Source organism: Dendrobates tinctorius, unplaced genomic scaffold (genome assembly GCF_039654945.1).
Source record: "Dendrobates tinctorius isolate UK_male_01 unplaced genomic scaffold, ASM3965494v1 ptg000034l, whole genome shotgun sequence".
Lineage (NCBI taxonomy): Eukaryota > Metazoa > Chordata > Amphibia > Anura > Dendrobatidae > Dendrobates > Dendrobates tinctorius.
The window spans coordinates 23,549,042-23,562,733 of record NW_027361702.1 but is presented as its reverse complement, the minus strand read 5'-3'; the positions used below and the strand labels follow the sequence as shown (position 1 = coordinate 23,562,733).

Below are 13,692 nucleotides of genomic sequence, written 5' to 3'. Positions count from 1 at the left end.
CCAGTTGTTTTGGCCTTCACAATAGTCACGGTCTCTAATATGGCCCCGTGAGATAATGAATGTCCCACCCCTGTATAGTGATGAATAACAGAAAAATGTACGGGCCACGTAGCGTGCTATCTCAGTGGCTTTCCATCTACAGATCTGCTGCATGTGTGTGTGGCCTTTTAAACTTTCCAGGGCTCTGGCTACTTTCTCTTAATCTGCCCTTGCATCTGATAATCACAGAAGATAGCTTGACATGGTTACTGTCCATGGCAGTAGATGACCAGAGGCTGCTAAAGCAAAGGATTAAAGAAGTCCTTTATTCTGGGATCAGAGTACCTCCAGTGAGGTGCCGGACAGACTCAGTTGTAGAGGAACAAAAACCTTTGTTGTGGTAGTGGAGGGGCAGTTGGTAATAAACCAGTTGTTCCACTCTGTCCTATCAGCAGAGATATCAAAGGTACATCATAGCTCTCTGCCAAGAATGGGGGTGTGTAAACTTAGTAAGTGGAGAAAAATAATCATCCCCTACACCTGTAATGCACACAACCACAATGCTGGGCTTCAATTTAACGAAAGGTACAAAAAACAACAAAGTTTTTTTCTGACAAAAATAAACAGACTCGTGCAAGGGCAAAACAGTTTTTTTTAAATTATGGAGGCTACAAATAACATTCTTGAAAGCAAAATACCAAAAGGCCTCTTCATCCAAACATTGGAATAAAAAAAATATAATCACTCGACATACAATAAAACCTCAAAACATGAACAATATAGCGGTTGGCCCGTGAAAAGACTTTAGTTCTTCACAAGATAGGGGTTCAAGTGGCCATCTTTGGGTTTCCTACAAGTCAGACCCACAACTATCAGCAGAATCAAGAACTTTTATCCCTATTGTAATGGCGAATCTGTGATCCATTCATCCTCCATAGGCCTTCTGAGGACTGTGCTTGACTTCTTACAGCAGCAGCCACACAGAGAATGAAGGTCCAACCTGACACACCATTTCATAACCACGGTTCCAAAACGCAGTCTAGGAATCTGGTTACATCAGTGTGCCATGCTCCCAGTTTGGGGCGTGATGCAAGATTTTTTTCACCCAGACTTGAAACCTTCATATATAATAATTAGGGTGTGAATCTGGGGTCTGGAGACCTGCAGACACTACATGTTTCATGGTCTATTCCCTCCACATTCCCCTTTAATCCAAGGGCTTACATGAGGTTGTTGTGGTCACGTGAGCTCCGCATCTAACACTGGACACTGCTGGAATGGCGCCATCACCTGAGGTGATGGCGCCATTCATAAGGGAAAACGTGGATGGAGAAGACCATGAGGCATGGAGTGTCTACAGGTCTCCCGACCTCAGCTTCACACCCTCATTGTCAAACCAGGCTGTCCATTTCAAGACCGGATAACCTTTTATAACTCTGGCAAAGCAAGACACACACATGTAACCCCATGCCTTGCATCCATGTACAATGTAGCCACAAATGTACCAACAACCTTTAATGAAATGTATGGAATTGTGGAGGTGATTGGTGAGATTGGTTTGGGTACGTAGTTGTGGCTGTAGTGTAGCCGACGGCGTTGGAGGGACTTGCCAAGTTTCCTAAAAAATTATATTGGGCACTGGAATCAGTAGATAAAGGGAAGTGAACAGAGGAAATGAAATTAGAAGGATGTTCAAAAGAAGAAGTTGAATGAGGAGCGGGAGCAGAACACATAGGATATGAACTTGTAGGATGGCTGTTGGTCTGTTGGCTTGAATTTCTGACTCTGAGGTCATATGGTGAGACTGGTGGGTGGCCTTGTGCTGCATCGTAAATTGTCCTCAGAAAATCTGATAGATTCAGGGGGCACTGTGCTCTGGTAAAGATGTCCAAGACTCCAAAGATCACAGTAGCACAAGGTGTTTGTCTGTCATGTGGCAGTTTACGTATACCTTCAGCAATGGCTGCGCAAAAATAGTCCCATTGGTCTCTGCTGTTTAGACGTCTTATTAGAGCGAGTGCCTCCTCAGCCATAGTCTGAATGGTTTCCCTTTGGCGATCAGCTCTTCGTAACCCATGTGTGTGAATTGCTGAGTCGCCATGGGCTGCGGGTCTGGAATCTATGAGGGCCATTGACTGCTGGTGGTCTGGGATAGACTCTTCACTTGAGGCTGCGCTAGAGGTGTCTCCTTCTACTGGCTGTGAATCAGAGGCATAACTCTGATAAGTGTCACTTTCTGCTTCAGTCTCTTCTTGGCTTTCAATGTTTCCATTGCTTGTGGGTGAAATGTTGCCTTTGATTCTAGGGGGAAAAAAAAAAAAGGGTTCATACATTACAAAGTGTTTCCAATTCAAAGCATTCCTAATCCAAGAAGATCTCAGAGATTTGAAAAATCCACTACGAGGTGATAAAGCTAAACTTTATCACAATGTTCTTGAGAGCAACTGATCACACTTCGCTATCTGCCAAGTCATTGACAAGACTCGCTACATATAAAAAAAATCTGATCCCATCCATTTACTGATCACTGTGGAAGAAAGAAATATGTCACCATCAATGTGTATGTCAACAGCGCAACAAAAATTTGTTTATTCCCTATGTTTTGTTTTTTTAAATATGATGTTAATTTTTTTTTTTTAACTTACTGTCTTAACTCGGGGGTTTTGAGCAGAAACTGTAGCTCCTTGTAATAGGGACATTTCTTCGCCTTGGGTGAGAGGGCACTTTGCTTATCTTCGAGCATACGTTTTTTACAGTGATCCTGAACTGGCTGCTCAGTTTTCACATTGTTCGCTAAAAAGTAAAGACAAAATTTTTTTTTTTAAAATGTTTCTAAAGTTACATATGTGTCCTTGAAGGGCCAAAAAACCCCCAAACAACTTACAGACTGTTTTTTGATCTTGAGTGTCGACTCCATACCAGTGAGGGTACATTAGATTTACAACTTCCACCCACGCACCCGTTCTTTTGTTTCGTTCAGCTTGATCACAAAGAACGGGTCGGTCATGAACCTATAGACGTAAAACATGAATATTTATTTAAATCGACGAGCTGTTTTAAAATGTTGCATGAATGTACTGTATATTTTTTTATGATATATTTGTAAATAATAAATATATGCAATGATCTGATCCCTTGAGATATATTGTGAGCCCTCGCAGGCAGGGTCCTATCTTCTATTGTGTCAGTCGGTGACCTGTTTTGTTAAAGATTAGTGTATTTTTTTTTTTTATTATGTATAGCCCTTTTCACATGTAAAGCACCATGGAATAAATGGCGCAATAATAATATACAACAAGCGGTCAGACCATTGCAGGTTTAGCTCCCAAAGGGTTAAATGCAGTAAAAACTTAAAAAAAAAGTTTGGAAAACGGAAAAAAAAATAAACTAAACAAAGGCTCACTCAAATTTGCGTATATATAAAAAAAAATTGTTCCGACGATGCTCCAGAAAAGTTGAATCTGTATGGCTGAGCTTATGTCAAGAGTGCAATGTGAGCGTGTGGTTATTTTCTCACCTAGTGTCCATAGGACATGCAAATGCAATGAGTTTTTAACATCATATTTACATACTATAGCCAGTTGTGAAAACTAATAAAGCAATCATATAAAGATAGATGATAGAAAGATATTAGGTATATGATATACAAGACAGATAGAAGTCCTGTAAATACATACAGTAATTTCACAAGGCCCACTACATATAATAATCTAACACTTTTTAGTGCCTTTCATAGGTCACTAAAGGGTGTTTAGTCTTATTTAACTTGATAAATAAAAAAAAACCAAAACATTAAAGAAGAACTCACACAGACATGCTTTCCCCACCAACTTTTGATAACCAGCAAAGGTAAAGCTGACAGTGGTGGGCTTATATTATTGGGCTGGGAAGGTCCCTAGTTATTAGGCCCATCCAAGCCTAAAAGTACTAGACGCCCCAGAAGGTGCACATCACATTAGATGCTCCAATTCTAGCAGGTTTACAGAGTCAGCGAGTTTCGAGGTTAACGCAGGACCCCTTCATCAGGACAAAAACCTAGGTTTTTGTCCTGATGAGATCCTGCATTGACCTCAAAATGCATTGACTCTAAACCTGCTAAAATAAAGTTTTCAAGGAAAATATTCGTTGGATATATTTACCAGCAGCGCATCAAGTGACACTTCACACTGATATGATCTCACTCGAATTCCTTAGGATTCGTGTTCTGCAGCAGCTGATACATGTGATCGATCCATGTTGATTAGGTGCAACACCACCAGGTGAGCAGATTCATATTGGTTTCTGTGCCTGTTTTACAGTTAAAACTATTTTGCGCTCTTCTACTCCCCAGTTTTCCAAATTACTATGCTTCAATTCTGGCACTTCACTTTCGCTCTTCCCGATTGCCCTGTTGCAATGGCAATCGGGGTAATGGTAGTTGATGTCAGCTGCGATTTATCAAAAATCACAAGTTCATCAAGTCCTGGGGTTAGAAATTGAGAGGTTATCAGACACCCCCCCCCCCATTATTAACTAGGTAACGCAAAATATGAACACACACAAAAAATTGTTTATTTCAACAAAGATTCCCTCACAATATCCCTGGTTCACCAATTTATTGAAAAACAAACAAAAAATAAAAACCCATGTAAGTGCGTTATAGTTCTCTAAATCCGACAGTCCACAAGTGAAAACATAAAAACAATACACTGTCCCTCGTTCACCAATGTATTCCACAAAAATTGTTCCCATACAGATCAGGCATAGTCCAGTGTTCCCTGAATCCGTCTCCGGTGAGTGAAAAAAGTAAGTAACGTTACTGCTATTCACAGGCGTCGGGTACTAACATCACCGCCAGACAAGGTGGCTCTGAACAGATAGTGACGTCAGTAACTACACCGCTCAACAGAGTGGCAGAGTCACATTGCCCTCTATGAGACTTGGCGACTGATGAACGGTGTGGTTACCGATGTCACCGCTATTCAGAGCAGCCAGGTCTCGAGGAGCGGTGATGTCTGTACCCGGCCCCTGAGAACAGCAGTAACGTTACTTTCTGCTTTTACAGTCGCCGGATTTGTGGAATGTTGGACTACAGCAGACCAGAGATGCATGGGAATATTATTGTTTAAATAAATTGGTGAATGAGGGACAATGTCTTGTTTTCATTTTCTCTATGTCTTTCAAGTTTCCATTTGTGGACTACAGCGGACTTGCATGCTTTAGTTTTTTTTTTTTTCGTTTACAATAAATTGGTGATTTTTGACTGATTTAACTACCATTACCCCAATTCCCACCACTCCAGGGCAATCGGGAAGAGCGAAGGCGAAGCGCCAGACTTGGAGCATCTAGTGTGAGGCTCCACTTCTGGGGCGGCTAGTATTTTTAGTCTGGGAAGGGCACAGTAACCAGAGACCTTCCCAGCCTGATAATATAAGCCCATAGCTGTCTGCTTGACCACGGCTGGTTATCAAAAATAGGGGGGACCCTAGGTCATTTTCTTTTATTTATTAGGTTATACACCCTTTAGTGCCACATGAAAGGCACTAAAAGGTGCAGATGTATTACATGTAGGGGGGTTGTGAAATGATATACCTACAGGATATCTATATATCCTATTTGACGGAAAAATACCAAAGTTAAGGCTATTGAAAAAAAAGGCAAAAAGTAAACAGCCTGACCATAAAGAGGTTAAATAACCTTGCAGAAACAACTATAAACATATATAAACTCACACACACAGCTAGACAAAGACTTATAATAATTTACAGAGATTAAATATTTGCTTCCTCGAAAAAAATAATATACAATTTCCAGCATAATGAGCCTATTTACCTTAAAGGGATTGTCGGGTCCAAATCGATAAGTCTGCAGTCACTCTGTGTGACTGCAGACTTATGAATCCCTCCAGAGCACGCACTGTGTGCAGCGAAGATTCGCCGGTCACTCGACATTCCTGTACCCAATGTACAAGGGGCGAAATATCATTGGTGCAACCTGTGCAGCTGCACAAGAGGTAAGGAGGCCCATTTCTACCTCCAAAGCAGGTGCAATTTAGCTTTTTAGGATCTCTTGGGCTGCAAAGGGCCCATATATTGTTCTTGCACAGGGGCTCCCCTTTTCTGTCTGTGTCAGCCAGTGCAATGTATTATATATTTTAGGAGTCAGAGTCGGTCCATTTTATACCGACTCCATAGCCATGATTATAAGACTCAGTTTTCCTTCAAATACATTTTAGTATTCTGTATACCATGGGTGGCAAGCTTATTTTTGCAAGCGGCCACATGAGACTGTTGTGGAGGCTGAACCAATAGGCTGAAAGCAATTCTGCCCAATATTAATAGTTTGTATTATTTGTATCACTTAATACGTAATCCGCTGACTCACTGATACATGTTACATAGTGGTCATAGGAACTTGCATTCTTAGGCTAGTTTCACACTAGCGTTTATTCGACGCAGCGCACGGCACCGCCAAGCCCCGCCCCCTGCCGGCTCCCTGCCCGCCCCATCCGGTCATCGCCGCCTACTATCGCACATGGACGCTTGCTATCTGCGCACCCTATCTTTAGCATAGGGTGCGCAGATCGTGCGCTGGCCGTGCGCTAGTAGGATTTTGGCGTGCGCTGGGCACTTTTGCAGCGCACGCCAAAATCCTACTAGCGCACGCCCAGCGCACCCTATGCTAAAAATAGGGTGCGCAGATCGCAAGCGTCCATGTGCGATAGTAGGCGGCGATGACCGGATGGGGCGGGCAGGGAGCCAGCAGGGGGCGGGGCTTAGCAGCACCGCGTCGAATAAACGCTAGTGTGAAACTAGCCTTACCTGCAGCAGTGAGTGGGCACCACATAATTCACGGCTTTGTTTATTAATCATTTTCTCCCGTTATTCAGCCATTGTACCTTGATAAACAGTATGATGACCCCACCGTCCTCCCATCCCGAGATCTCTGCCCAGAGTATGAGTGATCTCACAGCCCCCCACACAGTGATGGCACGCTCAACATGAAGCCCCATGCGAGTAACATCACTCTAATCACCAGCATCACTCCCCCTTCTCGCCCCCCATCTTCTCCGCACAGCCCCTCATCCCTCCTTTTCTCCGCACAGCTCCATTCAAGTAACATGAACCCTTTTCCTGTGCCCCCTCCTTACCCCAATAAGGAGCCTCTTACAAGGAGCAGCGGCCATTTCCTTGTAGACCCCTCCAACACGCAGCCCCCGTATAGTAACAGCGTTCATCTTTCATTGCCCCCAAAGTACACCCTCAGAGCACTCACACGGAGTCCTGTGTCCTCACTGCCAACGTTACGCGGCTCCATGGTGCAGAACTCCGTCTCTTAGGGTCTTCTCGTCCTCGCCTCACTCTCCCGCTTCACACACTGCCTCAGCAGCACGCTGCTTCCTGTTACCGGGTCAGCAGCACAGGAACTGGCGGAGACCCCGCCCCTTCCGGTGACGTCATTCCCTCACACTAGCTGCTCCTCGTTGCACGTGACGCTGCAGTGTAATTGGTGCTGGAGGTGGGAGCGTGTACAGTGACCGTGTACCCGGGGGTCATTATACCTCAGGATATGTACGTATGGCTGTGGTGTTAGTGTGCACAGAGGCCTGGCTGCTGCGGTTATTGTCCTCTCCCCGGTGTCTGCTTGTAGTATACACTCAGCAGTGTGCTCGCAGCACCGGGAAGGACAGGGCGGGGCTTTATGTTAATCACGTGATGGACGGACCTGAAAATAATGAAAGCATGGAATATTTTCCAAACGTCTGGATTTCTTCAGTCTGGAGTATGTGAGCGCCCCCTGCAGGAATCCTCAGCTGCTATCAGTGAGGTCATTAATGGTCGCGTGAGGAAGGTTCTGCTGCGCTGAACGCACTTGGGCAAATCATCAAGATCCGCTGCTGGCAGCTTCTTTTGCAATTGCTGACTAATGACGTCCCAGATTTGCTGGATGGGAGACACTGCAGCTGCAGGAGCAGGTTTGGGCCACCCAGTTGCTCACAGCACAAGCAACATGTGGCCTGGAATGTTCTGAAATAGTAATTTCCAACATTAGCAGATTAGTTATGGCGTGACCACGGGATGCACGGACACGCTACGGGGCTTTCATATTGCATTCTGTGTCCCCATCGGGGCATGCATCCCAAATACCAAGTAAAACGGGCATGTCTGGCTGCTGTGCAGGATGTGATTTGTTTCTGTATTGCACTGGCATAATCCTTTATGTTCATGCTGGTACTGTACGCATTAATCAGATCTGTATCTTTACATTTTCAAGGTGAAAGTCATGAATATTTCTAAAAACACTTGTCGTTGAAAACCAACGAAATGTCAGGCTTCAGTCCGGAGCTCATTGATTACCTGGACGGTAAAATATCTTTTGAAGAATTTGAGACACGCCGTGAGGAGAGGCAGGCACGTGAGAAGAAGGTACGGGAGAAGAGACGTGCTGGAATAAAATGCTCCACTCCCCGCCGCTGTATGTTATACAACCCCTGCATGTGTCCAACAGCCGCAGGGACTCGATCATACTTTTCGAGCATGACGAAGTCACTCGGCACCCGAGCATGCTCAGATAACACCTTATCCGACCACACTCACTCATCACTAATTAATAAGTATTAATATCAAGTTATATCTATACCTGCCCAGCTAATAAAGGGTTATTACTAGAATTGCATCATTTTTCACAAATCGTAGTAAATGTAAACAGGTTGTTAGTATACCGATGACATTTCTTTTTCTTTGTTCCTTTGTGTCTTTTTTTTCATCTGTCTGCCCCTCTGTGTATCTAGATTCTCGTAGCAGAATGGACAGTCCTATTCTTACGCCTCTAAAATTATAGGACAAAATAACTGAGAACTTCAGTATGCATAACTATTCACCCCCCTAAAGTCAGTACTTTGTAGAGCCTCCTTTTGCAGTACTTACAGCTGCAAGTCAGTTTGGATAAGCCTCTATGACCTTTCCACATCTGCCCACTGGGATTTTTGCCCATTCCTCAATGCAAACCTGCTCTAGCTCCTTCAAGTTAGATGGTTTCCTCTGTTGAACAGCAATCTTCAAGTCTGACCACACATTCTCCATTGGATTAATGTCTGGGCTGTGACTAGGCCACTCTAAAACATTTGCACATTTCCCCATAACCCACTCGAGTGTTGCTTTAGCAGTATGCTTTGGATCATTGTCTTGTTGGAAGGGGAACCTCCGTCTCAGTCTTAAATCGCTGACAGACTGAAACAGGTTTTGATCAAGAATATCCCTGTATTTCACACCATCCATCTTCCCCCCGACTCGGACTATTTTGCCTGTTCCTGCTGACAAAAACATCCCCATAGCATGATGCTGCCAACACCATTTTTCACTGTGGGGATGGTGTTCTTGGGGTGATGAGATGTGCTGGTTTGGTGCCCAGATATAGCATATACCTTGGTGGCTAAAAAGTTCAGTTTTGGGGAGTCTCCCACATGTCTTTTAGCAAACTCAAAACAAACTTTACCATTTTTGTGGGTAAATAAAGGTTTTTTCTGCCCATTCCACAAAGGCCTTTTATATAGAGTGTACGGCTTATTGTGGTTGTATGGACAAGATACTCCTGTCTGTGCTTGGTACCATGTTCTTTCCATTTGATGATAATGCATTTGATGGTGCTCCGGGGGATCATCAGAGAATGGGAGATTATTTATAATCCAACCCTGACTTGTACTTCTCAACAAATTTGTCCCTGACTTGTTTGGAGATCTTCTTGGTCTTTGTGGTGGTGTTTGGTGATCTCCTTGATCTTCATGGTGTAGTTTGGAGATCTCCCTTGTCTTCATGGTGATGTTTGGATTTCTCCCTTGTCTTAATGGTGTTGTTTGGAGATTTCCTTGGTCTTCGTGGTGGTGTTTGGAGATCTCCTTGGTTTTCGTGGTGGTGTTTTGAAATCTCCTTGGTCTTCGTGGTGTTGTTTGGAGATCTCCTTGGTCTTTGTAGTGGTGTTTGGAGATCTCCTTGGTATTCATGGTGTTGTTTGGAGATCTCCTTGGTCTTCGTGGTGGTGTTTGGAGATCTCCTTGGTTTTCGTGGTGGTGTTTTGAAATCTCCTTGGTCTTCGTGGTGTTGTTTGGAGATCTCCTTGGTCTTTGTGGTGGTGTTTGGAGATCTCCTTGGTCTTTGTGGTGGTGTTTGGAGTTCTCATTGGTGTTCATGGTGTAGTTTGGAGATCTCCTTGGTCTTCATGGTGTAGTTTGGAGATCTCCCTTGTCTTCATGGTGATGTTTGGAGATCTCCCTTGTCTTAATGGTGTTTGGAGATCTCCTTGGTCTTCGTGGTGGTGTTTGGAGATCTCCTTGGTCTTCGTGGTGTTGTTTGGAGAGCTCCTTGGTCTTCGTGGTGGTGTTTGGAGATCTCCTTGGTCTTCGTGGTGTTGTTTGGAGATCACCTTGGTCTTCATGAGGGTGTTTGGAGATTTCCTTGGTCTTCATGGTGTTTGGTTAGTGGCGTCTCTTGATAATGGTGTTGCAACCTCTGTGGCCTGTCAGAGAAGGTAAAGTGTATATACTGACATATATATCACACTTAGATTGCACACAGGGGGATGTCCTGTCACTAAACGTGACTTATGTAATTGCTTGCACCAGAAATTTTTAGGAACTTCATAGCAAAAGAGGTGAATACTTATGCACATTCCAATTTTAGTTTTTTGATCCCATAAATTTAATTTATGCCTATATTTTTCTGACTTCACTTCACCAACTTAGACTATTTCGTGATGATGCATCACACACAAATCACATTACAAAAATATTTAAACACAGGTGGTAATGTAACAAAATAAGTAAGAAGCCAAGGGGGATGACTATTTTCACAAGCCTCTGTACACTTCCTGTCAGCACCCTGCTTCTCCTCAGTGCTGCAGACCTCTTTTTCTCTCCTGTGAGTCCTGCAGATCAATTCTAATGTACAATATACAAGCTACTTGTAGCACATCACTGTATGTACATAGGACGTGTTGCCGAAAACAATGATATTCTGTGCGCACAGAACGATCATATTAATAATTGTATTTCATTTGGATAGATTCCTAATTCTATTTTTACAATCAAGATGCACCAATGTCTGGCCTACCTATTTTCTTTAGCATTCAGACCAGGGTATCTTTCGGAGGGTCTTCCACACAATTAACATGTCCCTGTTACTGTGTTGGCGTGTTGCATTGCACATTTTTCCCAAATCTGTATTATGTTTTCATTTAGGATTCTTCAAATCTAGGATTTTCAGAAAACACAGAATGTGAGATAGACGATCCTAATATTCCATCCACATCTTCAAAACTCCTCTCAAAATCTCATGACGACATTGAGGGTAAAGGTGTTGTAATTTCATAGCATCGTTTACTAGTTGCTGTGAGTGATTCAAGTTAATGGGGACGATTCAACAAAGCTTCTACACTAGAAAACTGGCATAAAAGCTTTGAAAAGTTGCAAAAATTTTGACTTTCTTTGCGTTTTCATACCACTTACAATCAGTTCTGCCAAAATGGGCAGAGCAGAGATGTAACCGTCTCCCATACATCGCACAGACAAATAGGGATTCCTTTTCTTCTTTGTCTGTAGCACATGAGATAGACACAGCACCGGCTTGGAGGATATTATACAGTAGCACTGAGCGGTGCGGCTGTGAGTTCAGCCCTGAAGTGAGCTAAAACAGTTACTTGTAGCTGCAGCTTCATCTGTCTGTCTCTCATAAGGGTGAAAAAAAGCACATTTGTCCACTAAAATATATTACAAAGTTTCTTATATTCATCTGAGTTGATTTTCACAAAATTTGTTGAAAAAACAGCAACTATGTAAGTAGAAAAAAAAAGTTCCAAAAAAAGTTTTGGATTTTCATGAATGTTTTACGTTGTGTTTTTGGAAGATGAAACCTCAGATGGTGTCAGCAAGTCGGTCCAAAGAGTATTTGCATCAATGATCGGAGAAGATGAGAATGATGATGGAGAGGATGAAGATGAGGATGATGATGGAGAGGAAATTTCTGAACATCCGTCTGTCGGAGATGTTTTTGCCCTGGAAATGGAAATTAACAGAGAAAACAGAAAGATGATGAAGGTATTTTACAGATCAAACAATTACAACTCAAACTTGCCAATGTGCTCCTAACATGGTCAACATTACTGGCACCATTGATGATTTATGCAAAAAAAAAATAAAGCTTAACTTTGTTGTCTTTTAAAATTACGCTGATATATACGGTCAATTTTTACCTTTAAAAGGCTTGTCCAGGCCTTTTACATTGGTGGTCCTTCCTTAGGATGGTGTCACGATTGGTCTAGTGAGTAAACCGGGACCAGGGGCACCTTTCCTGGCACTGACCCTAAGGGGCACCCTAATTCCCCCTGTTGCAGAGGATACATTTTGTGAGGTAAAATATTGTTTAAAAACAGTCAGTGAAATTTTTTACCTCACAAAATGAATCCTGTGTTTTTTTTAATCTATATATACAGTACCTACACGTAGGTATGTTTCTATGGATTTAAATGTGTCTATGACATATATGTGAAAGAGATAATTAGTGTATGATATATCTGCTTAGAATATATATACAACATATATCAAGCTATGTATAGAAGTCTTAGAAGTCTATTATATATATCTATTGAGAATGTAACTATCATTGCAATGGTGTTTTTCCTCAGGAGTCTCATTAGCACGGCGTTGTTTTTGACGTAGTGCTAAAGCTGCCTTCCTTTCACTGGCATTGGCATACTTTTTGGTATGACTCATGTTGGCACAGGTAAAGGAGTCTATTTGGCAGTTATCTGACAGTGAAGAAGGCATCCTGGAGTATTGTAGTGTAAACAGATACTTATAGTACTTATAGTCTTCTTATAGAAGTGGGGTACAGCAAAACGGCATATAAATGGCGTGAGATAAATGACTTATTAACTGGTGTAATTATGCAGAAGACTTAAACTGGGGTCCTCCTGTAGTTATGCTTAACGTTTGAAGAAACTGGTGTCCTCCTAGTCGAGGCAAAATTGGCCCTGTAATTGCCCAGCAGTAGTTATGAAGTGGTAGTGGGAAATTGGCCCTGTAATTAGACACCAGCAGTGAACAGGCAGAGGAGCAATGCAACACGTCCGCACAGCAAGTCAGTGTGAGGTACATGCCGAAATTCCGCGGGATCCAAGATGGCGTCGGCGAAATCTTGAGTATCGCGGGATTTCGTTGATCCAAGATGGCGTCGCCGCAAGAACATGTCGCCGGCATAGATGACGTCTGGATCCAGGATGGCGCCGGCAGAAGAAGATGTTGGGGATCGTGCCGATGCCGACGGCGATCGTGGAGCAGCGGCGATGACGGTGTGAGTATGAGAGACGGAGTGAGAGAAAGGGTCGTATGTGGAGTGAAAGAGGGGGGGGGGACGTGAGTGGAGATGGTGAAAGGTGAGAGGAGTATATGTTGAGGAGGTGTGTGTGTTGAGGAGGTGTGTGTGTGTTGAGGGTTAACATGGCAAGAGGTGTGTGGTGACGGCTGGCATGGTGAGGAAGGTGTGTGTTAGGAAGGTATATGGTGTCAGGAAGTGTGCGGGGGGGCAGAAGAGGCACAGTGCTACCGCCAAAGGCAGCTTCTGTCTGGATGTGACGTCACCAAGTTACAACCGGACAGAAGCTGCTTAGCGCAATTATTATTATAGATGAGCCCCCACACAGCCTACTATATACAGTAAGCACCCCCGCACAGGTTCCTACAGT

At 43.3% G+C, this 13,692-nt stretch overlaps 2 protein-coding genes across 8 annotated transcripts in view; one reads left to right on the top strand and one right to left on the bottom strand.

Moving 5' to 3' along the window:
• Positions 1-613: 613 nt before the first annotated feature.
• Positions 614-7,445, bottom strand: LOC141087566 (uncharacterized). The gene is made up of 4 exons (XM_073573152.1): positions 7,234-7,445; positions 2,864-2,990; positions 2,625-2,772; positions 614-2,280 (listed from the first exon to the last, which is right to left on the bottom strand). The coding sequence occupies exons 1-4, from the start codon at positions 7,273-7,275 to the stop codon at positions 1,494-1,496; spliced, it is 1,104 nt and encodes a 367-aa protein (XP_073429253.1). The 5' UTR covers positions 7,276-7,445; the 3' UTR covers positions 614-1,493.
• The window catches only part of GTF3C3 (general transcription factor IIIC subunit 3), a 55,986-nt gene continuing 49,706 nt past the window's right edge, over positions 7,413-13,692 (top strand). The window contains exons 1-4 of one of the 7 annotated variants that reach the window (XM_073573144.1): positions 7,413-7,529; positions 8,233-8,384; positions 11,192-11,300; positions 11,856-12,046. In XM_073573144.1, coding sequence (XP_073429245.1) covers positions 8,283-8,384; positions 11,192-11,300; positions 11,856-12,046 — 402 coding nt within the window. In that variant the 5' untranslated portion in view covers positions 7,413-7,529; positions 8,233-8,282. The other 6 variants (XM_073573150.1, XM_073573147.1, XM_073573148.1 and 3 more) reach the window with 6 other exon arrangements.

What these genes read in the sequence shown, in the direction of transcription:
- LOC141087566 (XM_073573152.1), bottom strand. Translation starts at nt 7,275, where the DNA reads ATGGAGCCGCGTAACGTTGGCAGTGAGGACACAGGACTCCGT. An exon ending in TCAAGATCAAAAAACAGTCT is followed by an intron (nt 2,773 to 2,863) that starts GTAAGTTGTTTG and finishes TTTACTTTTTAG; the next exon opens with CGAACAATGTGAAAACTGAG. An exon ending in AAAACCCCCGAGTTAAGACA is followed by an intron (nt 2,281 to 2,624) that starts GTAAGTTAAAAA and finishes TTTTCCCCCTAG; the next exon opens with AATCAAAGGCAACATTTCAC.